Genomic DNA, 27,826 nt, shown 5'->3' with positions numbered 1-27,826 from the left:
GGCTCTGGGCAGGGCTCACCCGCTCTGCTCCCTGGAGCTGGAGATCCTGTGTGTGCAAACGGTTGTGTGCGCACACATCGGTGTACACGCAGGGGTACCCACCTGTGAGCACACGTACGGCCACACTTGCACACAGGAACACACGCACAGGCTCACTTGGGGGACTCGGCAGAGACCGAAAGGGTGGCCTGGTCTGTGTGCAGAAAGCCTAAGCATCTTGCACAAACCGCCATTTATAAACCCCAGAAGTCCCCTGCTGGTCGCCTGCCCTCCCAGGGATCAGTGGCTACAGGGCAGGGCTTGCTGCCCAGCGGGAGAGGTTCTCCCCGGTGCCAGACCTCGGCTCCACTGGACCCCAGGGGCTCAGGTCCAGCTCAGGGGCTCAGGCCCAGCTCAGGGGCTCAGGTCCACCCCAGGGGCTCAGGCCCAGCTCAGGGGCCCGGGGACGCGGAGTCCACATGCTCAGGGTTAGGGCAGCTCCTGGGCTCAGAGGAGGGAGGGGCGTGACAGGGCAAGACAGCAGCTCCATCCCGGGAGGCAGGCTGCGTGAGCCCGGCTCCCACGGGGCACCGAGTGACCACGGCCCCTCCTCTGTGCCCACCAGGTCTCCCTGGACTTTGTGAAGAGTGGGGACTACACCCTGGAGAGGATGGGGGTGACCTATGCTGCCCATGCCCACCTCAAGTCTCCCTTCGACCCTGATAACAAGAGGGTGAAGGGGGTCTACTGATGGCCGCGGGCAGGGCCTCAGCTGGTCCAAGGATCAGCAACCTGCCACCCCGGCCCACGCCACCCATTCCCAGGGACCTGCGCCGCCCTGGACACCAGGACCTGGACCCTGGCTGGAACGTGGACTCCCTTGCCCTTCGTCGAGAGCTACTTGCCATGCCCCCCAAAGATGCAGACAGAGGGGGTGGAAAGAGGACCCAGAAGGCCCGTCCTGTGGTCACTGACCGAAGGGGGGTCTCGAGTCCACCCCCACCCCCTCATAAAAGCCACCTGCAATGCCTTGGGCTCAGGGACCAGCCTGTAGCCCTGGAGAGCTTCTGAAGAAGAGCTTAGGAAACCCTCGAGAAGGCCCCCATGAAAGCGGGCGGCAGAGAACGTCACCCAGTGCTCCGTCCCTGACGGGCAGGCTGCCTGGAGTGGCCTTGAGGGTTGCGGGTGTGTCTGGCACGGGGGACCATGTGGGATTGATTAGTGCTGTCTGCTTCAGGCACAGTAGTGAAGGCCTCCGCCAGGCTGGCACCGCCCCTGAGGTCACGGTTGGCAGGATGGTCTGTTCCCAGGTTCCAGGAAGGAGGGGTGGACCCAGAAAGTGAGCTCTGCTTGTGTTCACACGGGGAAGCCCCCGGAGAGTTCCCAGCCCTGAAATCGGTGCCAGGAGCAGGGCTGGGAGGGTCTCAGCTGCCCCCCACCCGCCAAGGTGCAGAAGCTCCCTCTCCTGCCCTGGTTTCCCCGGGGCCCCTTGCTCACCATGTCAGAGATGAAAGGGTGCTGCCGGGTGAGGACCGCCCCCCCCCACCCGGGGGGCCTCTGTCCTTGCTGTCTGACTCAGCTCTGGGCCTCATCCCCCGCTCTTCCAGTCCCCAGGGGTGGCACTCGCCCAGGGCCTGGAATGAGGTTACCCCGCTGTCCCCACCCCAGGGCCTTCAGAACTGCCCGTCTTCCCTGCGGGGACGGCACCTGGCCCTGGCACCCAGGCAGCCCCCTGGGGAGGGGGCTCGAGGGGACGCGGGCAGGAAGCTGTGCGGTTGACTGGGGTGCAGAAAGTCCTGGTGGGCCTGGGGTTGGTTTCAGAGGTGCCATCCCACTCAGCGCCTTCTGTGGACTGGGCTGAAACGGCTCAGGCTAATAAAGTCAAGGCCATGGGAAGACGTTTGTGCTTCAGGTGACCTTTGGCGAGAAGCTGGTCCCCTCGTCAGACCGCAGCCTGGGGGCCAGGGGCCTTTCTCAAGGGGGCGGAGGCTCTTTCTCAAGCCTCAGAGGAGCGCCTGTAGCCCCTGCCCATAGGTGGGCCTGGGGGACCTCGAGAGGGCCCTGTGGAGCCAGGAGAGGGGAGGGGGGAGCAGGCCTGCTTCCCGGACCCTGTGGCTTGGCCCCGGACCCCCGCACGAGGCCTGTGTAGCGTTCATTCCACAGCCGTCCCTGGGGGCAGCTCGGGCCGAGGGGTGGTCTGGCCCAGGCTCCACCTCGACTCCTCTCTCAGGGGCTGAGCCCGGAAACAGAAGTGTTCACACTCCCTTCCCTGCTGGGGAGGAATAACCCTGGGCCCCTCTGGAAATGGCACTGGCCACTGACATGAGAGAGGCCGTCATGGGCCGCACCCCCCAACCTACCCGCTTCACCCCAAAGGGCCGCTCGGGAAGGTCTGAGCCCCAGCAAGCTTCCCCATCGCTTCGGGCTGGACCGTATCACCCTCTCCCCTCGGAGCTGGTGACCTAGGCCAGCCCTTCCTCACCCTAATCCCAAAACACTCTGCTGCCTTAATTTTGGAAGGTTTTTCTGGGCAGAATGAGCACCGTGGCTCTGAGCGCCGCCTGGAGCTCTGCACAGGCAGGGCTGAGTGTGGCTGTTAGCAGGACACAGGAGAAGGGGCCCCCCGCCCTCAGACCCAGCCCGCCTGCGGCCAGCCATCCCGGGAGCTCTGAGCCTCCTGCAGGGACCCAGGGCAGCAACGTGCCCTCTGGAGGAAAGTGGACAGACCCCTGCCTACCCAACTCTCCCGCTGGCCCCTGTCCAGCAGCCTGAGCAGGCTGTTAGGGACCATGCAGGTCCCAGGTCCCTGCACCCAGTGGGGATGGTCTGCCGGCACCTGGCCTCTGGTCTCTGCATGGCTGGCAAGGATGAGGTGCCGGCTTGCTCAGATCCTGCATGCCTCACACTCACGGGGCTGGCCTGGGACCCCCTGCCCTCCAGCTGGTAGGAGTGGTGGCAACGGCCTTTGGCAACAGAGAGGCCCCAGGGCCAGACAGCGAGCCTGTCACATGCAAAGGTCCTGGGGTGGGCATGACCTGCCATGTGCCCTGGGCAGTGTCGGCCTGGCTGGGCTTCCTCCACCCCGTCTGCAAGGGGTTTTAGGGCAGTGGGCAGAATGCTCTGCTGCTCTGCCTCAGTCTGGGGACACCCCAGTGGAGCTTCTGCCTGCCGAGGATCCTCCCAGACCCCACAGAGGTGCCATCCAGCCTGAACAGGCCCGAGAGTTCGGCTCACCCCCACGCCATGGAATGAAGTGCTCGCCTAGGGTGGCCAGCACATCCCGCCCACGTCCCTGATGGACAGGCGAGCGCTGAGCCGTCTGGTCTGGGGTCACGCACCGTGAGCTTGGAGAGGGCCTGCCCGGCAGAAGCGCTGGGACCCGAATAAGACGCTCAGTCCTCCCAGGGTCCTCGCCTCCTGCTCGAGCAGGAGGCAGTGGGGCCTCTGTGGGCCGTGGGGAGGAGCGGGCGGTGTGGCCAGCGGGCATCCCTGAGCGTGGCCATGGGGCTGGGTACACGCAAGTCTGACTCTAGCTCCTCTCCTCTGCCAAATGCCGTTGGCACCACTCCTACCAGCTGGAGGGCAGGGGGTCCCAGGCCAGCCCCGTGAGTGTGAGGCGTGCAGGATCTGAGCAAGCCGGCACCTCATCCTTGCCGGCCATGCAGAGACCAGAGGCCAGGTGCCGGCAGACCATCCCCACTTGGTGCAGGGACCTGGGACCTGCATGGTCCCTAACAGCCTGCTCAGGCTGCTGGACAGGGGCCAGCGGGAGAGTCGCGTAGGCAGGGGCCTGTCCACTTTCCTCCAGGGCGCTGGACGGCCTTCCAGGTGGCCTGCCGGCCGCTCCCAGAGCTCAGCGGCGCGTGGCAATCCTGAGCGGCCTCAGATCGCCCAGCGTGGGCCAGTGCTGGGTCCCACCTTTGCTCCCCTTCAGCTTTATCCTTCGTCCCTCCTCGTGGCCCAAGGAGCCTGCTGCCAACATGCTAGCCCCCTGCACGCGGGACCTGGGGCTGCGGGTGCTGCCCCTCAGCTACCCCACTGGGCTCCCCCTCCAGCCCCCAGGCCCCTCCCAGCAGCCAGGCCCTCTTGCCTCCAGAGGAAGAAGGGACAGAATGCAAGCCCAGGGCAAAGCCTCGGTCTCAGGCTGGGAGGGGATGGAGGGTGAGGGTCCCCACACAAAGGCCTCCTGGGCTGTGACGTCAGAACGGGCAGGGCTCCCCAGGATCGGGTCTAGAATCTTCCACTGAAGGCTCTCAAAGTCCCCCCGTCAGGAGTCTGCCACAAACACCATAGTCTGTGGCCAGGGATTCACGGGACACGGCGGGCTGCCTTCCATCCAAGAACCTCCTGAGAACGCAGGGAAATGTGGCATGTACGCGTGAGGCTGGGTGGGCGTGGGGGAGGGGGGACTGGAAAGCGGGAGAAAATAGAACCATGCGTGTCCCAGGGAGACCGCTGGCAGGCTTCAGCACGTTTTGGAAGAGCCAGAGGGGAACGGAATGGGGCTTCTTTCCCATAACGAGAAGCTTTGTTTTCCTCTGCAATGGAGCCCAGAGCAGCAGGAGCCCCCAGGAAGCCTGGGCTCAGTTTCACCTTCAGCAGCACAGGGTTGGGGCGGGCCAGCGGCAGAGACTAAGAGCCTTTGATGGTCTGGGTCCTGAGCCCGGCCCTCCCCAGGCTTTGGGAGGCCTGTCGGGCATTTCTCGTGCTTGTACCGGGGGCCGGAAGGACCTCCCTTGGCCTGGGAGACTGGTCTTGCCCCGCATGCCTCCATGGACAAGCCCCACAGCCCTGCCGGTCCAGTTGCTCTGCCCAGTGACAGCCACATCAGGGCCGCTGGGCCCCCTGGGAGGGAGCTGGGAGGCGGGGGTGCAGGCGGCTCCCGCCCCATCAGTCTGGGACCTGGCCCCGGTGCGGAGCAGCCGACGGAACTTCCCACCCTAATGGACAGGATATCCCAGCAATGCACACCGGAGCCCCGGCCACATGTGGCTGTGGAGCGTTTGAAACGTGGCTTCTGTGACTGAGAACCCAGATGCATTATTTTACATCATTTTAATTTATTTACAATTAAGCTTCAACAGCCACGTGAGCCTAACGGCCAGCGGGTAGTACGGCCCTGGGGCATCCTGGGGCCGGCTCAGGCCAGGCACCCCCACCTCCCAGGCTGTCTCCACACTGAGCCTGCGTGGGCACACTTCAGCCTGGCTCTCCAGGCCTGGCACCCTAGCAGCCCTCACCCCCATGAGCCCAGGGAGCCTTCTCCGTGGGCGGACGGGGAGAGAAAGACCCAGAGAAGGAGAGTAGGTTGGCAGAGCCACGCAGCAGAGGGCAGAATGGGACCCCTGGCTGCTGGGCCTGCATTGCTCCCATCCTGCAGAAGGTGGGCAAGCCTGATGGTGCACGGGGCACCTAGCTGAGGGGGCGTCCAGCCCTGGCCGCAAACGTTTCCCTGGCTGGCCTTGTTCGGTCCCCATGAGGCGCGGGGGTGCTGCCTGGGTCCTCAGGAGAGGCTGGCGGCTGGAAGCCTGGGGTCTGTCATCACACAGGCCCAGGGTCACCTCCAGGCCCCCCACACACGCTGGGTGACCCTGGCACCTGGCTATAGGTGTCTGAGTTCCCCCATCTGTCAGTGAGAGGAGAGACAGCGTGTCCTGGGCCCGTGGGTGCGTTAATGCAGAACCAGGGTACATGTTCTTAAAGATGACCCAGGTGGGATGCTCTGGGTGGGGCAGGGGGCGGCAGGGGCCTGTGCGTGGGACAAACCACACTCCACCCCCAAGGAAGAGAGCGACCAGCCCAAGGGCCACAGTGAGTGCAGGGGAGGGCATGTCAGTGGGGGCGGCAGAAGGTTCTGAACTGGGAGCGATTCCTGGTTGCCACTAATCCTCCAGGGACCCTGGGGGTGGGGGGCGACTTTCTTTCCTGCGGACCTGGGCTCGCCCCTGGGTGAGGCTGGGGCGGGGCGCCGCTGGTGCCTCCCAGGGTCTGGGGAGCAAAGCGATGGTGCCCAGGAGGGGCTGGGTGGGGGTGAGGCCAGGGGTCACCTCCAAGCCCTCTCCCAGAGCTCCGGGCTGACGGGGACCCCTCAGAGGGAGGGGACTTTCTGGACCAGACGGTCAAGGCCACTGGCTAGGTGAGCTGCAGCTGCCCTCCTGAGGCCAGGGCCCTGCGGGGAGGGGCCTCGCGCTCTGCTGTCCCCCGAGGCTCTAAAGATGACGGAGAGCTGGCCGCTCTGCAGCCTCTGTCGGGCCTGGCAGCTCACAGCATCGCGGCCTGACTCATGGCAGGGGCAGTGTGATTTACAAGACCCGGTGCGCAGCGCCCGGCCTGTAATGAAGTGCTGGCAGGGGGAGAAGTGGCGCTTAGCAGGCGGCTGTTGGGGTGTAAGGGGGGGCCAGAGGCCCATCCATCACCCTCTCTCTCTAGACGCTGCACAGCATTTTGCTGAACTGGCTGAACAGAACTGAATCTGTCACTCCAGGCAGCAACTATCAAAGAGCTGAACTTGGCCTGAAACAAGCGGCAGCTGAGAGGGAAGGAAGGTGGAGACGACCAGGAGCCAGAGCCTGGACAGGCAGCACCACCCTGCACTAACTGTTGCCGGGTGCTGGCCCCAGGCATGAGCTTTATCGTCTTAGTAACCTGCGCAACACTGGCCCCGTCTTGCAGATGAGAAGACCGAGGGTCGGGGAGGCGGGGCCGGCCTTCTAATGCGGGTCTGATTCCAGGGCTTGCTTGCTGTCACTACCTGTCCCACCGCAGAGAGAAGTGACCCGGGCCATCAACCCCATCTCCCAGGGTGCTGGCACCCAGATCCTGGTCTGGATCCTTGCCGTCGCATCCTTTTGGTGGTGGTGAGAGCTGTTCTTAGGGTTTCCCTTTAGGTAGGCGAAAATATCTATTTACCCTGCAATGGAGCAATTTCCCAGGCGAGTCTCTAACTAGCTAAGCGGTTTGTCCTGCCCCCATCGGCAGGGAAGACGCCCACTGCGACACACGAGCCAGTCTGCAGGGACACGTTTAAGTACAACAGCGCTTGTACCCGTCACACGCCAACACCGATCACCCTCCGCGGGGGCTGGGGACGCGGGGCCGGGGCAGCTCTCGGGAGTCTGTGGCTCGTGTCCCAGGAGATGGGCCCCCCCGCCCAGCCCCAGCGAGATGGCAGTGGACTCTCAGAGCACTGGACTCTAGACCTCCAAGAGGGGTTACCCTCATGCTGTGTCAGAGGGTGGGCAAAGGTCTCGGTCCACCTGGGCCTCGGTGGGTCAGCAAGAGTGGTCACGGGACCCTCTCAGCCATGCAGGGGGTCCCCGGGGGAGAAAGCTGGACTGGACCCTGGTCTCAGGCGGTGGCTTGGTCCAGCCCTCCATGCTGGGCTGTTCCATGGGGGTCTTCACAGAGTATGGGGTGCACAGAGCCAGCCTGAGCCCGCAGGGACAGCATGGTGACGGGAGTGAGGGGACCGCCCATGCTCAACCTTTGCCCTCCCCGATGCTGAGTACAGTGGGGCCAGTGGGGCTCTGAGCTCGGCTGGCCGGGCAGTGCGGGGTGGGCTCTTCCAGCCTGGATACGATCTCAGGCAGGGGCTGCCGATCCCACTCGCCCTGCAAGGAAGGGACGAGGAGGTAAATGGAGGCTGGAGGGGCGAAGTGGGGGCCACCTCCCCCGGCACTTCTCCCAGTGACCCCGTGGGTTCCTGCCCTTAAACTCACCTTCTCCCAAACCAAAGCAAACCGCCCATTGCTACGTGGGGGTCCTCACCTGGGAGCCAGGGTTGCCCCTATCTGCCTTCTCGGCCACCCTTCACTTCATTCAGGAAAGGCCTGGGTGCAGCCTGAGTTTTCAGCCACTGTCCCCACCCCCCGACTCATACACACGGCTGCGTCAAACGCCCCACTTCAACCACATCAGACGTCGGCCCCAAGCTGCTCTTTGGTGATCCAGTGTTGGCCCTCCCCTGGGGCTGGGAACGTTCGATTAGCGATTAGCCCAGCTCCCAGTGTTTCCAGGAAAGCTGCCTCGCAGAGTTGCAGGTCGCGGAGCCTTCTCCACCTAACTAAGCCCCAGCCCAGGCCCTGGGCCCTGCCAGGAGCTCGCAGGGGGTGAGCAAGCTGCCTTTGGATCCTGGTGGGTCCCAGATGAGGAGGGAACCCAGGCTGCAGCCTCAGACCCTGATTTCTCACCGCCCCTGCCCCCTGAGCACTGTGTTGTTAGGCTCCGGGGGCAGCTGCGGATGCCCCGCTCACACCACCGAGGTTGGTCCCGTGATGTGCCGGCGTCCCCGGCAGAGGGCGAGAGGGCAGCACCTCCGGGGGCAGCGGTCAGCGCCCCCCGCAGGCCGTCGGCTATCTGTCTGGGCCCCTCTCTCACCATCTGCTCCTTGCTTTGTGTGAGTGCTTCTTGCCAGCTCCTTGGGGGTGGAGCCCTGTCACCCACTGGGCTCCTCTAGGGGTTCTGGGGTACAGAGCGGTGGGCAGACTCAGAACGTGCTGCTGGGTGTCCAGAAGGGGCGACGGCGTGGCCAAGGGCAGCCGGCCAGGCCCAGCCACATGCACCCTCCCCCCAACATGGGCAGGCACCGCTGGCAGCAGACAAACCGCACGCACGTGTGCACACACGCACACACACACACGGAGGCACACCTGGAAATGGATGCCCCACCCTAGACACACATGCACGCCTGCACACGCACGCACACGCACACACACACACACACACACGGAGGCGTACCTGGGAATGGATGCCCCACCCTAGACACACACATGCATGGCCGCACACGCACGCACACGCACGCACACGCACGCACACGCACGGCAGGCGCACCTGGAAGCGGACGGCCGAGGACTTGTTGCAGTGCATGGAGATGGGCGCAAAGCCGTACAGGGCCTTGAGTACCTCGCGGTTGAAGGAGTTCCAGGGCACAGAGGCAAACTGCTCGGGGACAGACGCCTGGGGGCAGGTGCAGACTTCCTCGCTGTTGAACCTGGTGCAAGAAGAAGCCGCCCAGAGTGGGGTTTGAGGGAGCAGAGGGGAGCCCAGCAAGGCCCAGGTGACGCCTCCCTGCAGAGGGGTGGGGCCCCCAGAGCGGACCTGAGGCCACAGCCTTCCGGCACACTGCCCTGGCCCTGCCTCCTGCCCTGACGACTAATGGGCTTCATCTCCTGTGCCATCTTGGGTCACTTGGGAACGGCTGCTCCAGGGCTGGGTGGAGGGCTCCTCGGGCCAAGCCCAGACTCGATAGGAAGCAAGTATGGGGATCGATTGGTGATGCCTGGCACGGGCGCCTCAAGGTGGGTGGGGGCCTGATTGCCAGGTTCCTGCTCACCTTGCTCCTGGGCTCCCTGCTTTCGCCCGGGGCCTGGAGGGTTTGGGGTTGGGGGGAGCGTTCGGGGCTGGAAGGCACAGCGGGCACACTCCCCGCGGAGCCGTCACCTGTTCACAAGGTGGAAATACTTCTGCAGGAAGCCGGGGTCCACGGCGCTCTTGCAGAGCTCCAGCTGCGTCTGGGGGTAGTAGTGCACGTAGTTGACACACATCTCCTCCAGGATCCCGAAGCCGCCCTGCAGGGTGGAGACGCCCGTCGGCCCCGGTGCGCCAGCGTCAGCCCAGATGCTGCCGTTCAGGCTGCCTGGGCGTGCGGTGCTGTCACGCACACGCGCGTGCACCCACTCATCAGGCCAGATCGTGTTCTGAGTGGGCAGAGGCCCTGCCCTCCTGGAGTCCTCAGCCTTTGCCGGAGAGACAGACAGCAAAGCAGCCAGGCGGCACGCGCAGCTCAGGCAGCGACGCCTCCTCCGCATCCCCAGCTTTATCCCACCTTCGCCGGTCACAGGAGTCAGGTGTGGCTGGCGTGTCTCCCCGGGGGCAGGGAGCCCCCTCACGCCCCCGGCCTCTCCCCAGCGTGGCTCCGGGGCTGACACACGTCTCTGACAGTGGCTCTCCGACTAGGGCAGCCATCAAAATAACCCAGGTAGCTCGTTAGAGCAGACATCGCTGGGAGTCACCACCCCGCCTGGGGAGGAACTGATGAGTTTATGTGTTTTTTTTTACGGAGTACCCAGGTGATGTTTGAGGGCAGGAGGAGGAGAAGGGGACGACAGAGGATGAGATGGTTGGATGGCATCACCGGCTCGATGGACATGAGTTTGAGTAAGCTCCGGGAGTTGGTGATGGACAGGGAAGCCTAGCATGCTGTGGTCCATGGGGTCACAAAGAGTCGGACATACTGAACTGAAGAGGGGATGTTAATGCTGGCCCAGGGCCCACAGCCTGAGAGTGGAGCTGAGAGTGGTGCCCACGCCCTGCGGCACGGGGCGGGCGGGACATTGGGGTGACTTACCACGGTGGCCAGCCTCCTGTCTTCCGTGTTGTACGTGCAGGAGGTGATGAGCACGTCTCCCTGGAGGGCCGAGCAGACAGACGCCCTCAACACCTGCCCGCCTGGGGTCCAGGTGCGCTGGGCCAGACCCACGAGTGGCCACAGCAGCCGGTCCCCCCCGAGGAACCTGACGGTGGCCCCCGGGGTCCCCACACATGAGGACCACCCTGGAGTGTCCCCAGGGAGTGACGACCAGTCGACTTCTCTGGCTCCTTCCTACTGCGGCTACAGGCCAGCTGGTGGCTGCATGGGGCTGGTCGGGCGGCACAGCCTGCGTTTGGGCGAGCCCCTACCCTGCCCAGGAGTGTCCTGCTGCTTGGTCAGAGACCCCCCAGCGAGCCCCAGGCCCTCATCTCTCCTGAAGCTCTCGGGTCTGTGGTCCGCGGATCAGGCGGGAGGCCTGTGACCCCGAGAGCCCTCTGGTTTTGGCTCCTCCAAGGGCCCCCTGTGCAGCCCCGGGGGAGTCTCAGACCTGGTTCTGGAAGGCCTTCCACGGCCTCTGCCTCCCCATCCTTCCTGCCCTCCCCCTACCTCGGTCTCCTGGCCCGAACCGGGCACTCACCGGGTGGACAGACACGACCTTCCTCAACATGCGGATCTCCTGGGGTGGGCAGAGCAGAGGGTGGGGAGGGGCAAGGACGAGGCAAGACCTCAGAGTCCTGCAGGCCCAGTGCCCCCCCGCCACCCCACGACCTTCTGGGGGACGCCAGGATGGCTAAGTGAGGCCTCTGGCCGGGAGGCCTTTAGGGCAGGAAGGTGAGCGCCGGATGGGGGTGTCGGGGGAGAGGCGGGCCTGGCGGGGCAGGGGAGGCGGGGCTGGGGTCCCCACCTGGAAGTGCGGGCTGTAGTGGCTGTCCCTGTTCACGACCTCTGTCTCCCGGCCGTCCCTGGCCAGCACCGTGACCACCTTCCGGCCCGTCAGGTGCGTGTGGAGCTGCGAGGCGAAGATGTGGATCCCCGAGGGGGGCAGGGCCTGTGGGGCGGGCGGGGTCAGGGCCTGGCACCCACGGGCGGCCTTGCGCCTGGGCGGCTCTGGCCCTTCCCAGCCCTGACCACCCCAGCCGTGGCCGGGCAGCCCCGGGGAGACGGGCCAGCCCTCACATCACCCCCAGGGCAGAAGACGGCGTCCCAGATGTTCCCCCGGCGTGACGCTCACACGGTTTAGATGGAAAGTGTCCTAAAACGATTACATTCACCGAGCGATTTCTCCGCCACACGCCATCTCCCTGACCTCGCACCGCCGTGCCGTGCGCACGGTCGGCAGCTCCGTCACCGAGTGACCACAGGCAGTGACCAGAGGCTGCGCCTCTGCGGGTCACCCAACTCCCCCTCCGTGCCTCCAGCTTGCTCTCCGCCAGCCACCACCCCTGCCCTCGGTCATCACGGGTACGCTCTGGCCCCCTCGCAGTGATGGAGGGCTGGGAGACCTTATGGACACGTGTGTGACAACTGGGAGCCCCTGACGATGGGTGGGACCCTGGGTCTCTCCCCTCCAGTCCCCAGAGTCCAGATGTGTGACAGCTTCAGGGGGGTTGCCATCTTGGGGCCTGTGGTCGAAAACACGGTGCTTCTTCTGGGCTTGTCTTCGGCTGGGTTGTCTAGACCAGGACAGACTTCCGACTGCGGAAGCTGGGCCCCTCGGGGGTCTGCCAATGGAGACGAGACCCCCACTCTTCCAGAAGCCCTTCCATGAGTGTCCACAGAAATGCGATTTTCCCAAAGAACATACTATTTGAAGGGGAACAAGAACACGGAGCTCTCTGTGTTTTGTACTTAGAGACTCTGCAGAGAGAAGGGCACGCAGGCGCTCGTTTCCAGGCTGGCGAGAGGTGTGCCCAAGGTCAGCGGGTCAACACGCCCCGGGTCCTGCCGGCACAGGAGGCCCGGGCCCTTCATATGGCCAGGAGTCACCGTGTTCGGGGGACGCGGGACGCGGTCAGACGCGGCTGTGGTTACAGTTCCTCAGCCTCGTCTCGGATGGAGCTGATCCTCCGTGGACACTGACGAAGCCCATGAGCCCACCGGCTCTGTCTCAAGGGCACCTTGCTTGCCTAATGCTTCGAGGAGTCCCCCCACCACGAGGGACAAATCCCAGGGGATCCACTCATGGGAAGACAAATCTGCTCTAAACCTCACTGCAGAGCAGGCTGCGTCTGACTTCTCGCTCTGCAACGGCAGGCACCATGGCCCCCGTGGGCCCCAGGCTCCTCATCTGTTGGCTGGAGATGCTAACACCTGGCACTGTGAGAGCGAAGGGGCCACGCGGGAGAGGGTGTTTGCAGCATTCATATGGACTGAGAAGTAACATCCGCCAAATAGAAACCACCAGAGTAAGACAGAGAGCCCACCGGAAACGCTGGGCAAAGTTACGAGCAGATATTCACAGAAAAGAAGGACAAGTGGCCTAGAGGTCGGTGCCCAGGTCCTCAGCTTCTGTAAATGTGTCCTGAGGTCAGTCGCTCAGTTGTGTCTGACTCTTTGCCACCCCAGGGACTGTAGCCCGCCAGGCTCCTCTGTCCATGGGATTCTCCAGGCAAGAATACTGGAGTGGGTAGCTTATCCCTTCTCCAGGGAAACTTCCTAACCCAGAAATCAAACCAGGGTCTCCTGCACTGCAGGCGGATTCTTTACCAGGTGAGCTACCAGGGAAGCCTACTTCTATAACTGGGGGAATTCAAATGGAACAGCAGGGGCGTTTTTCTCCCAGTGATCGACACACTAAGACACTGATAACATGGTGGGTGGGTGAGTCTGGGGCCCCGGGCACACCCCAGTTCTGTGGGGGAAGGAAGCGCCGAGTGGGCTTTCTGGGGGCCGTTTTGCCGGAGTTAACCCAGTGAAAGCTTACATCCCCGTGCACGGAAGCTGCACCTCTAGAATCCACCTGGCACACGTTTCCCGAGTGCCCAGAAATTCCCTGGAGGGTTTCTTCTCATCAGTGGGAAGTTAAGGCAGCCTGGATGGTGGTGATGAGGGGGCAGGTCAGCCCTGGCCGGAACTGGGGGAGGCAGGGGGCACGGAGGACCCAGAATCTGGGGAGCCCCTTTCACTCCTCCGGAAGCGCCAGCCCTCCCTCTGCTCGGGAGACTGACGTTACCTGTGCCCACCTGCCCCCCGCAGCCCTGGGCACCAGTGCTTGCTCACGCGCTCTGCCCTGGGTGCCTGGCTGACTCAGGTGATGAGGTTCCCATTTCATCCGTGCCGCACGTCGGTTAAAGGGCAAGTCACGGACAAAATGTTCAATCTGTTTTGAAGCATGCACATGAACGGGCTCGTAGCAACAAGCAGGGAAAACGTCTAGAAGGACACAAAAGACCCAGGGACTGGCAGCCAGGGGAGGGGAGGGCGCTGTGCTGAGGGGGCCTTGGTGGCTGGCTGCACTGCGCGCGCTTTTCCGCGGTGAATGCACGCCTGTCTCACTCATGGCTGAACTCGCATTTTAAACGCTGGCCGGGGTGCGGACTGAGTGCTTGCATGCTGCGTTGCTTCAGCCGTGTCCGACTCTTTGTGACCCTTTGGACTGTAGCTTGCCGGGCTCCCCTGTCCATGGGATTCTCCAGGCACAGTATTGGAGTGGGTTGCCACGCCCTCCTCCAGGGGATCTTCCTGATCCAGGGATTGAACCCGAGTCTCCTACGTTTCCTGCATTGGCCGGCGGGTCCTTAACAACCAGCCCCACCACTAAGTGGGGGCCCACAGTTATCGCTAGAGAGGGTGGTACAGAGCTCGCGGCCGCAGGAAGGCTCCTTGGCGGCGAGGGGCTGGGGGAAGCTGCGGAAGCTTCAGGGTCGGGGGGAACGAGGTCACAGCTGCCGCCCTTGGTGCCCACCCTCGGGCCTCAGCAGGGGGAGCGGGCGGTGCCCGGCCCCACCCCAGGTCCGGCCACTCACCAGCTGGGTGCACTTGTCTGTGCAGTAGCCGGTGAGGACGAAGGCCGTCTCCTGTGGGGGGACGGCCATCACGGGCGTGTACACCAGGCCCAGCTCCATGATGCCCGCATCGAAGCGCCGCAGCGTGGCCGTGTAGTACAGGCGGATGCCCGAGGAGTCGCGCCGGCCTGGGAGGAGGAGGGAGGGAGGTGAGCAGAGGCCCTGGCCCCCAGCCCCGCAAAGTGACCCCTAGCTGCCCTCAGCCAGGAGGCACAGGGCACCCGCGCCTGCTGCCCCCTGCCTTTGTCCCCACACCCGATTACTCCAGGCAGACGCCATGGTTACCGGAAGGCCAATTCACGCATCCTGCGCAGTTCCCGTAGGGAAAGAAAGAGCTATTGTTTCTGCGAAAATGAGGCGAGTGCTCTGGGAAGACTTAACTAAGGCAGCAAACGAAAACCCAAAACGGTGCTGTTGAACCGGGCGGGGCGAGACGCCTGCGTGGGTTTGGGAAGCTGGCCAGTCCCTTCGAGGGCTGGGCAGGGGCTTTGATGTTCTTCCCATGAGTTCACAGGGCCCTGAGCTGGAATTCACCCGCAGTGCGAACCGCTCAGTTTGGGCGGAGAGGGCACGGCCTGTCTCACAGAGGGGCCTCTGCCCCAGGGCAGGTGAGCGGGGGTCTGGGTGGTGAGGTCAGCAGGAAGTATTTAAGGCGCGTCCTTCTGGGGCTCCCTCCATTGACTCCTGTCCTGCAGGGCTGACCTGGGGCTTGCATCTCCTGGGAGGACGTCCCAGGAGAAAGCTGAGAAGGAGGGTGGGCTCCTGGGGCGAGGTCCTGGAGCTCCCCCGGCTCACACACCGCGCTGGGCTCCGTTTGCTAAGTGTGCTGTGTGGCCTCCCGCAAGTTGCTGTCCCCCTCTGGGCTCGAAGTCAAAGGCCTCATCCGAAGAAGAATCATCGCTTCTGCCCATCACGGTCCAGCCACACCTGCCAGCTCTTCTTGCCGTCGGCTAATTGGCGAGCCCAAAATCTTCCTGGGCAGCCTCCCAGTGGTCATGTGAAGCTGATGGCCGGAGGTCCGGGGATGCTGGCACCCACAGGCCTCTAGCGGCTCCTTCCTGCCCTCTGCCTGCCCGGAATCGCTCAGCGAGGCCCTGAGCAGTTCAGGGCTGGTCCCATCGGGGAGGAGTGGAGGCTGGACATGGCCCACCCCCTCGGGATATGCAGGAGAGCTGGGAGCCCGGCAGGGCGCCTATGGAACTGAAGAATCATTGTCCCACGTTATAGATGGGGAAACTGAGGCTTGGAGCCTGAGCTGAAGTCGCTGCTCAAGAACCGCAGGGCTGGGAAGTAGCTGAGCTGGGACACAGCCCACGGCACCTTTGGGGCCGGGCTGTCTCCCTGCTCAGCTGCTCTGAGGTGGAACCAAGAACACCCCCTCTGCCTCCCACCCCCTTGCACCAGCCACCCACCCCCCCCCCCCAACCACCACCACCGCAGTGTCCAAACTCAGCCTCTGTGTCTCTGGGCTGATTACATCAGAGGATAATAATAAAAAGGGAGATGCAATTGGTTAAAATTCAGACAGGGATTAAATAATGAAATAATTGTGGAATTTTGATATTTATAGAAAACAGACCCATCTCCAGATTTTGCGAAGCGACAGGAGCATCCTTATATTTGGCAGAGGATCCATAAATACAAGCAGATAACCAGGAAGAGACAGACTTCCTTGACGTTTAAGGAGTTTTCGAAAATCCATTTGCTTTCGGGTTTTAAATGAGCCGTAAATCCCGTACCACGCTAAGGCCCAAGCTGACTTATGGTCCTCTCTGTGCACGCGGCAGATAATTCTAGCGGTGGCAGAAGGTATTAATTATGCGGCCGGGAAGAAATCGCTGGCGGCTACCGGTCAAGCACACCCCCGGAGCCTGCACCCCGCGTTGGGAGCGCTGTGTCCTGAGCCTTCACAGCCCCAGAGCGGCCGAGCGAGCGAGTGAGCACGGGCAGGGGGAGGGTGCCCCACGCCCGGTCACACCACCAGGGAGAGATGGGCTGGGCCCAGCCTGGAGCTCAGCTTCTTATCAGACTGTTTCTGCCCTTCACTTACACAAATGAAAAATGTCATTTAAAAAAGTGAGTGAGAAGAAGCCTGTGTGGCTATATGTGGTGGAAGACGCCGGTGAAACAGAGAGGAAAACGCTCTCAGTTTCTGGGGTAGTGTCAGCTGGCATCACCCTCCTGAAGACTGACCCTGTGCCCACCTTCGGGTGCAGAGCGACCCAGCCGTCCTGCTCTCTGGCCCCCACCTCTATGCAGCCTCCAGGCCGGACCACCTGTGCTTTCCAGAACATGCTGGCCTTGCCCACCTCCATGTCTAGGCACAGCCTGTCCCTCCATCTGGAGCGCAGCACGTGTCGGCTTCCCTCGTGAAGAGGCTCCTCGTCCTCCAAGGCCGCCATGCCGCCCGGGCCACTGAGACTGCTCCTTTCACACCCCTCACCCCCTGCTTGTGTCTCCCTCCTGAGAAGCCTTTGCACCTTCCTGGACCCTAGGTCTGCTGTGGTCAGTCGGGGAACGAGATCACACTCTGCTTCCCACACGGGGGTGTCTCGTGGGTTTCTGTCTGCTGAGCATGAACTCAACAGCAGGAAGCAGGGTCCACCCCTCCAGCACCCAGGGCAGACCTCTCCCGCCAATCCCAGATGCCTTTCCAGGTGCCGTCGCCGAGGGTCACTCAGAGGAGAGCCAAGCGAGCAGGACCTGTTTGCTGCCCTGACTCAGAACACGTGGAAACAAAGCCCCGCTGCCACACGCACACTCCAGGCACACATTTGCTCCGTCGAGAGAAGCAGGAGGGAGGTCCATGGCCAGAAACGCCCCTGTTGAGCCCGGCACGCCCCTTGCCCTGAAGATAGTCTGGGGCTGTGCCTCCTGGTGGTCAAGCCATCGAGGCTGGGTTCTGGGGCAGGGATGATGTTGGCTCAGAGGAGCCTGCTTCCTGCTATCCAGCCAGGTACCTTGTACCGGCCCATGCTGTTCTTGGGACAGAAGAAGATGGGAGCACCCCTCCTTGGGGTAGGGGGCGTCTCTGGGTCTTAGCAGCCTCACAGAAGTTAGACTTCCAGGGGATATGGCGTATGCAACCCCCTCCAGCTGACACCTTCCCTCCACTCTCTGTGTCCCCATTGGTCGGCACACCCTGATACTAGCTGTCTGCTCTGGCAGGTGCCAGCAAGGAAACGGTGTGAGAAGGAGTGAGCTGTGTCTAACCCTGGCCTCAACTTCCTCATCTGCAAAATGGCCATGCAAGAAACCTCAAGCTGCCTTTCCCAGGTGGTTCCTGGGGCAGTGCCAGGGCAGCGGCAGCTGGTGTTTGTGGAGGGGGAGGGGTGAGGTGCTGGGCCCTTCCTGCGTGGGTGTGCGCCTTTGAGAGCCCACCGCAGCCACAGGAGAGGGGCAGAGAGGAGGCTGAGAGGGCCACAGGCCACCGTGGGTCAGGCGACAGGCAGGCTGGACTCGGCGGGGAGGGCTCAGGCTGAGCCCTGCCAGCCCGGCTACCCTGCTTGGACATGGTGAGCCCACGGGCTCCCGAGGGTGGGTCGGAGGCAGGCAAGAAGGGCGGCGTGTCTGGGACCTCCTTACCTTTAATCACCAGCGGGTTGTGGTAGTGAACTTCCAGGCGGAGAAATCTGGAGGAGCCGGGCCCCCCGAAGGCCAGGCCAGCTTCCTCTGGGTAGTAAAAGGCCTGCAGGGGGGCGAAGGGAGGGCTCAGCCCAGAAGACAGACGGGGCGGCACGAGGGGAGGCCCTGGGGGGTCAGGGCAAACCCACCCGCGGGAGCCTGAGCTGCAAGGGCGGGGCAGGGGCTGGCGGGCAGCCAGATTGGAAGGATGCTCCCCCCTGACAGGCAGCTCGTCACCGGCCCACACAGTGCTCCTGTTAGACTTGAGATCAGGGGGTGCGGGCTCTGAACCCCAGGCGAGCGAGCCCACCACTGAGCTGCTGGAGGAAGCTTCTGGAAGACCCTGGATGGAGCCAGGGCAGCCCCAGGACCACCCTGTGCACAGTCCCCTCCAAATCCAGTGGAACTTGACGGGGAGCGAGAATGATGCCCACGAGGGAAGGAACACGGGCTGGAGGAGGCATCTGTGGCTCCAAAGAGCCATGGGACTCCAGCAGCGAAGGGGCCCCCCGGGAGACGTGGGAGGGGCACGCACCTTGGCGCCCAGGGCCCAGGCGGCCAGCACGTGGCGGCAGTAGTTGAGCCGCTGCGGCTTCATCTTGGAGTCGCAGGGCCCGCTGAAGTGGGGGACGCTCTCGAACTCGGCGGCGCACTGGAAGACCTCCATGTGGTGTACCAGTGCCTCGTTGCCCTCGGTGACGATGGGCTCATACTGCGGGGCGAGCGCCCGCTGAGACCCCACCCCCACACGCTCACCCCCACTGAAGCTCCCCTCCCGACTGGGCCTCTGCTTGCCCATCTGTAAAATGGGAGGGCTGCACCCGGTGATTTCTGGGGAGCCTCGAGTCCAGGGTTTGGGGAGCTAAGCCACCACCTGGGAACCAGTCAGGATCTTCCAGAAGGTCACAGTGAGAGCTGAAGCAGAGGGAAGGGGTCCCCGGCAAGTCATTTCTTGGTTGGGGGGGACAGGTAGTCAGCAGTCCTTGCATGAAAGCAGCAGGGGCTGGACAGAGACACGGAGGTTGCCCAAGGCTAAGCCTGAGCCTAGGGGACAGATGCAGCTGTGAGTCTGGCCTGTCGCTTCCTGCTGTGTAAGTTGGGGGCTCACACAGCCTCTCTGGGCCATACACCCTCAACTGGAAATAAGGATGGTGTTCTGCAGGGCTGTGTGTGTAGCACTGGGGCGATGGAGTGGGTAAACCTCTTTCCCTTCCCCTGGAGCCAGACAAAGAGTGATTCAGCAGCAGTTGTCACTATTGCTGTGTCTCGGGCGGGTGTTCAGGGCAACTGAGCTCTGAGCTGAGCGGTTATTTCAAGGGGGAGGGTAGCCTGACAGACAGACAGATAGAGAGCCAGCCATTCCCATCCCAGGGGAAGATGCAAAAATCAAGACATCGGTTGGTCCAGGCTGGGAAGCCAGGGTGCAGCAGCCCTGGGGGGGGGGGGCGGGTGGGGAGTGAGCAGGGCGATGGGGGGCGCCGCACGCGTGGGGCTGGGCCCCGGACAGCTCTCCAGGGGTGGGCACACACAGGCCCGCCTACCATGACGATGTGGTGCTGGGGGAAGCCATCTGGGAGCTCGGTGATGTAGCACCAGTACGTGGTCTGCTGGCCGGGGATGAGCACGTCGGGGGCGCGGATCTCCATGGTGCGCGTGTCCGCGGGCAGGGCCGGCTGCGGAATGCTGGGCTTCAGCAGCTGCACCCTCTGCAGCCCCGTGCGCAAGCCGGAGGTGTTGATGGCCTCCAGGGACTGGAGCGGCTCCTCCAGGAGTCCATACACCAGGTGGACGGTGCCGTCCTGCGGGTGAGATGGGGCCTCGTTACTCACAGCCCCGAGCCTGGCTCCTGGTGAGCAGGGAGGCTGCCAGGTCCCTCTCCACCCCCGCCTGGCAGGTGACATGCTTGGTTCTCGTCTCTGTGAAGGACGGGAACCTTCAGGCCCTGTGTGAACTGGGCTGGGATTAAACCCAAGGCCACCCACGCCCAGAGCCCACGGTTTGCACCCAGCATCGATACATTGTCTTCCTCAATGTCCTTAGCCTACATTTGCTTAGTGTCCATTCAACCAACCATTGCTGGGTCGCTGTGAACCAGGCTGGCTCATCTGGGACCCTGGCTCCCTCTGCCTCCCCCGGGTCCCTGGGAACAGGGCTGTTCTCTGCACGGGTGTCTCAGAGCTCCAGGCGGGAGGCTGCCCCGCACCAGACTAGAAGCTCTGAGCTGAGCACATGTGGGCATCAGACACCCTGCAAAGTTCGGGGAGAGGGTGCTCTGCCCGCCCTTGCCTCCACCATGGGTGAGTGAGCAGGAAGGTGAGGACTCGGGTGACCTTCTGGAAGTGAGACAGGGACAAAGCAGGGGATTAAACAGTTAATCCCACCAGCAGATTCTAAGTAGGAAAACATACGAGAGACCCCTGAATGTTAACGATTACTCGAGAAGCGTTTGCTCAACCGCAGAACCAAGCAGGCTTGCTTAGCAACAAAACCATGCAGCAGAAGCAAGAGACGCGGCCCTCAAATAAGGACACAACGGTGGCGCGAGGCCCACAGCCCTGCCCAGTGAGCTCAGTGAGTTAGGGCGTGCTCTCTGCACAGAGGAAAAGGAATACTTTGTGGATATGGCTTGACCAGGTAGGGACAGGAAAACTCCCCTGCCCGACCAGAGGGAGGAGCTGACGACGAAAGCTTATGTCTACTCAAGAAAGACAAAGACGGCCTTCTCCCCACCCCACTTCTCCTTTGGCTATAAAACTGTACCCACTAAGTTCTCGGGGTGCAGCCTCCCAAGCGTCCTGTTCTCATAAACCCCTTCTTCTCGAGCCCTCTGCCTCTGGCTGGATTCTTTCTGTACTGAGACAGACAGGACTGGTGCTCTTTGGAGCCCCCGGAACACCAGCCATCTGTTTCAGGACTTATCCTGGCCCCAGCTCTGTCCCCACCGTGCCGTGGGTCCCCAGGCCCGTCCTCCCTGGTCTGGCCTCAGTTTCCTCACGTGGGGCCAGCCTGTGTCACTGTTATGATGCACAGATAACACAAGACCATGGGTGTCAACGTGCGCTGAAAAGTTACATGGATTTTGTCTTCAAGAGAGAACCGGGTTGTTTTTCCCTAAGGGTCTCGGGTCCACTGTGGCCGTGAATTCCTGGACGGAGCAGGTTGAGCCTTACTTCTGGGTCCCTTTCTCCCTTTGCAGACACGTAAACTGAGGCCCAGTGGAGGCGGGGGCTTGCCCAGAGCCTCACAGCCCATTGGCCAACCAGGGCCGGGTCGGGGGACCAAAGTCTCCTGGAGTCTTCTCCAGAATTCCACTGAAGATGCTGGACCCAGAGGAGAGAGTGGGTCCAGGGCACGGTCACTCGGGGTGAGGCCCACGTCTAGAAACATGTCAGCTATGTGTCAACCAAGAGCTGCTTATTCATAGGGTCAGAAGCTGATAGCAGAGCTGGCTTCTCCCAAGCTGCCTTGTCCCTGCCTGGCTGCCCCTGGGAGCCCCTCTCTCTGCTGGTGAGGGGCCCAGGATGCTGCCCCAGGACGTTAAGACGGCTCCACCCCGCCCACGGCAAGCGGGCCGCCTCCCACCTCGATGAGGTAGTCGTTGGGGTCACAGGTGCCAAAGGGCCTCTTGAAGAGGAGACACAGGCCTTCTGGCGTCCTCTGTGCCCGCAGAAGCTGGTAGTCCTGCTGGGAGTCCAGGTGGACCTGCCCCTTCTGGTCACTCCAGGCATCCTGCAGAGACAGGGTCAGTCTTGAGCCCAAGTGGCCAGGCCGAGGGGCCGGGCGGTCACCCACAGCACAGCCCCGGGACACACCCCGCCCTGGGGTTCCCGGCCTTGACAGGTGACCTCAAATGCCAGCCGGCACTGCTTGGCCATGCAGGTTCCCAGACCTCTGGGTGGGACCCAGAACCTGTATTACTCAGGAGGTGCCACGACTGGGAACATGGGGTCCTAGACGAAGAATCCCTCTTGGTCTGGGGGGCAGCGGCCTGACAGCACAGGCAGCCTTGGAGAGGGGAGGCGTGGAGAACGGGGGGAGAGAGAGAGACGCTGGCAGTGGGGTCTGGGCACCAGCCCGCACTCACACGCCCCTGAGAGACTGAAGCCCTGCACCTGCCCACCTCAGCCGAGTCCCAGCTTTGCCTGGAGAAGGTAAACTGAGGCTCCGGAGCACACAGACCCACTGCCTTTCCCCAGGATGTCCCAGGGTGGCGGCTCTGGCCAGCCCCTCCCCTCGCCTCCCCCCAGCTGCTTCTCAGCAGCCAGCTCTGAGGCCCAGCCACCCAGGGGCTCCAGGCCAGGGCACCAAAGACAGCCCCTGGGCCAGGCGGCTGCGAGGGAGGCCCTGCCCCGACCAGCAGGTGAGGAGCGACACGGGCCAGCGGTCCTCGGCCTCAGAATGCTTTCAAACCCTGCATTCAGGGCGGCAGCACGTTTTCTTCATTTCCTTGAGGAAAAAAATAAAAAAAAAGAAACCCTCGAAAGATTTTGCCAAATCTCTCCCCTGGAGAAAAGCACCGTGACGAAGCTCCTGCCGGGGGCCGCCGGGGATCTACAGGACTCGGTTCAAACAGAAGCAGAAACTTAGCCTGTGAGCCTTCAGCTGGGACTCAAGACTGTATTTGTTGAACAAAATTGCTAAAGGAGGAAAAACAAGCCTGACATTTGTTTGCATAGGAATTTGTTGTGCAAATTAATCTTGCCTGTGCGGGAGGATGCGAAAGTCACCCCAGCTCTCTTGGCAGCCGGGGAAGCTGGGCCCAGGGCTTGCTGCTCCTCTGGGACCAGCTTGGAGTCGCGCTGCCCCAGTCTTCCTGGGCCGTGACCCGGAGCCACTGAGCTGCCTCGTGCAGGGGAGGCGGGGCGGCCCAGAGCCAGTGGCCCTCATTCCATCCGGCTGGTGGTCAGACTCACCCAGCCTCCCACCTCTCCGGAAAAGAGGCAAAGCCCCTTCCTGCCTGCAGAGTTGTGGTAGGGGTTGGATGGAGCACCCCCGGGGTTCCAGAAAGATCAGCCAAGGGCGTCACCTCGTGTGAACCCCCTCATCCCGAGAAAGTGGAGAGGCAGAATTGTAGCCACTCTAAAGATGGGGAACACGAGGCTGGGAGGCCCTTCCTGAGCCTGGCTCACCGGTCCGGCCGGATTCCCACTCTTCAGGAAGTAAGAGCCGCTTTGCCCACAGATCAAGTGCCTGCTGACTTGCAGGAGGGTGTTAGCCCTCCTGGGTCTGTGTCCCTGAGAGAGCGGGTTTGGCCCCCAGAGAGGCCGGGGTAGAGGAAGCTGGGGCGGTGCTCAGGGCAGGATGGCTGGGCTCTCCCCACCTGGGGGGCCCTCTGCAATCTGTCCAGGGCCCCACAAGCCCCTCTCCTCTGAGGGCAATCCCCCTGCTCCTCCGCCCTTTCCAGCAAGAATTGAGGGTGAATTTGGAGTGTGGAGTGAGGGGTGCGCCTCAGTGCGGATGGTCCCTTCCAGGCCGGGTGCTCAGGTCCCCCATGGGTGCAAGCACCACCTCCCAGGCGGTGCAGGCCAGGCCCCTCGCTTGGGTGCATGTGAGCTCTGCGCGTTGTTTGTGCAGGTCGGGGGGTGGGGGCCGCCCTCCCGAGGGCGACGGGGAGGTGTGGAGAGGCTGTGCTTTATGTGGTCAGCGTGTCCCCCTGTCTTGGGCTGCACTCCTTGGGTGTGCCAGGCGGTCAGGGAAGCCACCTGTTTCCCCTCGACCTCACATCGGCATCCGAGACGCCCAAGCTTGGGACACAGGGATGGTCAAATACAGGGGACCGGAGAGGCGAGAGGGAGAGTCCCTTTGCCGGGTTCGCGAGGGCGAGTGCAGACAAGGGGAGGGTCGGGGGCGCTGGGGTGGGGGAGGACTCACCCCGAAGTAGGCGCCGTCCCTGTCAGTCCAGAGCACGACCAGATCGGCATTCTCCAGCTCCCCTCGGTCCGACATCCCGAACAGGACGCCGGCCTTGAGCTCCCGCACCAGGAGCTGGAAGTAGACGGTCTCCTGAGCGTAGCTGACGTTCCAGGACAGCTCCAGGGTCCCCTCGGGGTCCAGGGGGATGTGGAAGGGGAAGGGGCTCTCAGCGGGGGCCGAGCCCTGCAGCGCAGCCACAACGATGACCAGGAAGACAGCCACCGCGGTGCCGTACATGGAGGCCGCCTCGCGCGCGCTGGGGCTGGGGACCTTCATGGCTGGGCGAGCGCGCCGCCCCGCCTGGCCATTTATGTCCCGGGCCCCCCGGGGAGGTAGGCCCAGGCTGCAGCGGTAATCACATTTGTCTGGTGGGGAATTCAATTGTCCCAGCGACCCTCCCACCAGCCCGGGCCCCCGGGCCAAAAGCTTTTCTGCCCTCGTTTCTCCTAATTGGCGCTAATGACACATGGCCATCATCAGCGGGAATCGAAGCAGACGGGCTGACTTCATTCCCTCCGAACGGTCCCCGAGAGCCATCCGGGAAGGGCTGCTCCTTGCGGGCACCCTCCAGCTGGGCACCGGGCCGACAACCAGGGCCTGTCCCCACACGGCTGGCAGGCGAGGCCCGTGCCGCCCCATCTGTGGATGGGCAGACTGAGGCTCCATGGGGTTATTTCCAAGGTTGTTCTGGTGGTGGTGGCTTAGTTGCAAAGTCGCGTCTGACTCCTTTGTGACCCCGTGGACTCTAAGCCCACCAGGCTCCTCCGTCCGTGGGGTTTCTTAGGCAAGAATCCTGGAGGGGTTGCCATTTCCTGCTCCAGGGGATCTTCCCGGCCTAGGGAGCGAACCGCCTCTCCTGCAGTGGGAGGCAGATTCTCTACCACTGAACCACCAGGGAAATTCCTATTTCTAAAGCGACCAGTGGGAAAGGAGGCCTCACTGCTGCAGGCCCAGGGAACCATGTCTACAGCCCAGGAGGGTGGACCAACTTCAAACTGAAAATAAGAGATGATCCCCAAATAGTCCCTGTGTTTAGACGCTCTCTCCGGGCCTGCTGCTGCCGCTTCTGTCTGCTCTCTTCTCCCCACAGGCTCCAGCTGGCGCCACAGCTGCTCCCGAAGAAGTGGGCGTGCTGCTGGGGGCAGGGGCAGATGGCCCAGCGGTAAGCTGGCGGTGGAGGGGGGCAGACTGCAGGTGGGTTTCTGGGGAGCCTGAGCAGCACGGTACATTGCTGGGGAGCAGACTCCTTGACAGCGCCTTGTGGAGGGGTAGACCGCAGACTGCAGAAAGGGGTGTGAGCAACAGGCCTGCTTCCTCCAAAGCTCCAGCACCCACAGTGTCGTTCAGCCTGGAGGGGACCCGGGCTGAATTCGAAGCCTCCCAGGGCAGCCAGTCTTCAGTGTCTCACCCGCACATACCACGGGGCCTTTGCACAGACCCGGTGGGACTCAGCCCACTGAGCTCAGGTGTCAGTCTCTCTGCAGACCAGCTCACCCAGGCCTTCTCCACGCAGAGTGGGTTGGGCATGTGCTCCCACCGCTGAGAGGTTCTCCCTGATTGCCTTCTGCTCTGAACTTGGCTGCCCCCTTCCAGGAACCTGACTTTCTTCTTTCTTCCTTCTCCAGTTACTGCTCTCTCTGGGAAAACCAAGAACCTGAGCGATATCCTCAATATCCACAATATTGCCCGCAAGTACCCACAAGTCCTCAAAGGTCGACAAAGGCCGGCCTAGAGCTTGCAGCATCTGGCCCTGCTTTTGCTCTGAGCTCTGCTCCGCAAGAAGGGGTGACTGTGTCTGCCTGAAGGTGAAATCTGGAGCAAACTCCCCCCTCCCAGGACCTGGTGGGTGGTGGGCTCTCCTCCCGGCAGCCGGGGCCGCCTGCAAACAGAGCAGAAGGAGAAAGCTGCTACGAGACGGCCCGGGACCCCCCCCGACTGTGCACGGGGGGGCGCTTCAGGGCGCGCTGCTCACGGCCTGTCACCGTGTGGCTATTCTTGGGGCCGCTCCCCTAGGCGGCACAGCGTCAGAGCAAGACACAGGGTGAGCGAGTCCGCGAACGCGCGAGCCGACTCTCGACCGGGCGAGACGACGCCTCGGGCCTGCATCCTGGGCCTGTGGAAAGAGGTGGACGGATAATGGGCCACGAGAGCTGGCCCCCTGGGCCCCAGAGCCAAGCCACAGACCCTTGGCTCCAGTGACAAGACAGAGCCCAGGGAGGGCTGCAGCCTGGGGCGGCGGGTGGGCTTCTGGGAGCAGGGCAGGGACTCAGAGCCTGGGAGGACGGGGTTCCCACGGTTGGGGTGGCCCCAGGTGTGCCTGGCTACAGGATCAACCGCAAAGGCCTTAAGGTAACAGTCCCTGCATGGAAGACAGGAGGGTGCAGGCAGGGGGAGGCCACAGCACAGGCTCCGGAGGCCCCACCCCTCGGGGCACTGCCTCGTTCTTTAAAATTCTGCCAAAACGCCCTCATCTGTGCTGGGTGGGCAGGCGTGGAGCCTCTGAGATCTCTGAGACACCCACTCTCTGGACATCCACTAGCCACCTCCTCCCCCAACTAGGGAACAGCTGCGGCAAGGGGGTGAGACAGGCTGCTGGGGCGGGCGCCATGCCCCCGGTGGGCACAGGGACAAAGCCAGCAGGTGCGAAGCGAGGGCGACCAGGCTCCACAGCCGTCCTGGCTCTGGGTGAGTGTCCTGGCCACCCACGTGGCTCTGGCGACAAGAAAGAGTGGGTACCACCCCCACCCACCCCCAACCACCTGGAGTAGCAGAACCCCCAAGGGACTCATACCCAGGGCTGGGGGCTCTGGTCTCAAGCCCGCCGCACCCCTGCCGAGTCCCAGCTGGACCTTCACACGGAAGCGCTTTCCCACCCAGACCCGCGCCCAGATGCAGATATCAGTAGTTTATCCCTCCGCCCCTCTTCAACCCAGAGGTTCCAGGCGACTGAGAGGTGTGAGGCCTGGGAGCCAGAGCCCAGGATAGGGGCCAGGAGCCCTGCGGGGAGAGGCCCAGGCAGACGCCTCTCCTCTCTGGCTGCAGGTGAGAGCAACAGCTCCTCAAAGAGCTGAGGAAGCGAGGTCCAAGCGGCTCTCGGTACACAACAGAGTGCTGTGCCCGCGTGTTTATTTTTAACAGGATTCGGAAGACGTTCTCTGTCTCTGCTCAGAGCCAGGCTGGCATGCTGACCTTCCAGTTGCATTTGATAAAAAGGGTTCGGCTGACTTCAGAAATGAGAACTGCCCTCCTAGTAATCAACCAGAGCTGGAAATCGTGTTCACGGCCGTCCCTTCACCTGCTCACTTCGTTTTAGCCCCACCAGCCATGGGCACAGGTCTGCGACTGTCCTCGGACAGAAGATGACGCTCAGGAGAGGGGGGCCCCCCGCCGGGGGCAGGGTCTGCCTGGTGTCCTGAGCGCACTCTCGGCCAGGGGGGCTGCACTTGAGGCAGCCAAGGTCAGGGAAATTCCACTGGGGAGGAAGGGATGCTGGGGGCAGAAATGCAAGCAGGGAGAAAGGCTGAGGCGGCTCTGGGCCGGTGGGGGTGGGAGGGAGCTGGTCCAATCCGGCGGCCTCCTCCACGACGTGCCGCTCCTTGCATTAATGGATTTTTAAAAAACAAGCAATCTGACCCGGAACAAGGAAGCCATGCTCAGCGCTCCTGCCCCGGCCGTGTAGGTGAGATGCCTGCTCGCCCCAGGCGTCCTCTGGACAGCGCCCCCGCCCCCCGGGGCGCATCGCAGGCTCCCTCTCCGTGCGTTCTCGGGGTGGGGTGGGGGCTCACGCTGCCCCCTGCTTCCACGCCCGTCCCCCTCACCTGGCTCTGCTCTGGCGATCGGGTGCAGTTTGCCCTCCAGAAGTGGGGGTGGGGTGGGGTGGCACCCCGGGGTGTCTCTGCCACCCTGTCAGGAAATAAACGCCAGTTCACCACTCAGCGCCTGGCTCTCCTCCAAAGCGCTTCGACGGCTGACCTCATTTAGAACTGACTTCAGCGTT

The 27,826-nt window shown here is 63.1% G+C and overlaps 2 protein-coding genes across 4 annotated transcripts in view; one reads left to right on the top strand and one right to left on the bottom strand.

Annotated features, from left to right (window-relative positions):
- Window positions 1-1,877, top strand: part of SARDH (sarcosine dehydrogenase) — a 60,654-nt gene extending 58,777 nt beyond the window's left edge. For all 3 annotated transcript variants that reach the window (XM_018056165.1, XM_018056163.1, XM_018056164.1), the window contains one exon: window positions 605-1,877. In XM_018056165.1, the coding sequence (XP_017911654.1) occupies window positions 605-730 (126 nt within the window). In that variant the 3' untranslated portion in view covers window positions 731-1,877. The remainder of the gene's footprint in view (window positions 1-604) is intronic.
- Window positions 5,985-24,112, bottom strand: DBH (dopamine beta-hydroxylase). Its single transcript, XM_018056162.1, has 12 exons — window positions 23,788-24,112; window positions 21,499-21,645; window positions 19,458-19,715; window positions 18,452-18,628; window positions 17,878-17,980; window positions 14,254-14,420; window positions 11,193-11,336; window positions 10,926-10,964; window positions 10,325-10,384; window positions 9,418-9,545; window positions 8,809-8,968; window positions 5,985-7,589 (listed from the first exon to the last, which is right to left on the bottom strand). The coding sequence occupies exons 1-12, from the start codon at window positions 24,103-24,105 to the stop codon at window positions 7,458-7,460; spliced, it is 1,833 nt and encodes a 610-aa protein (XP_017911651.1). The 5' UTR covers window positions 24,106-24,112; the 3' UTR covers window positions 5,985-7,457.

This window comes from Capra hircus, chromosome 11 (genome assembly GCF_001704415.2).
Source record: "Capra hircus breed San Clemente chromosome 11, ASM170441v1, whole genome shotgun sequence".
In the NCBI taxonomy this organism is placed as follows: domain Eukaryota; kingdom Metazoa; phylum Chordata; class Mammalia; order Artiodactyla; family Bovidae; genus Capra; species Capra hircus.
This window is presented reverse-complemented; position numbering and strand designations above follow the sequence as displayed.

What these genes read in the sequence shown, in the direction of transcription:
- DBH (XM_018056162.1), bottom strand. Translation starts at nt 24,105, where the DNA reads ATGAAGGTCCCCAGCCCCAGCGCGCGCGAGGCGGCCTCCATGTACGGC. An exon ending in CCTGGGCCCTGGGCGCCAAG is followed by an intron (nt 17,981 to 18,451) that starts GTGCGTGCCCCT and finishes GCCCCCCTGCAG; the next exon opens with GCCTTTTACTACCCAGAGGA. An exon ending in CAGACAAGTGCACCCAGCTG is followed by an intron (nt 11,337 to 14,253) that starts GTGAGTGGCCGG and finishes CCCGCCCCACAG; the next exon opens with GCCCTGCCCCCCTCGGGGAT.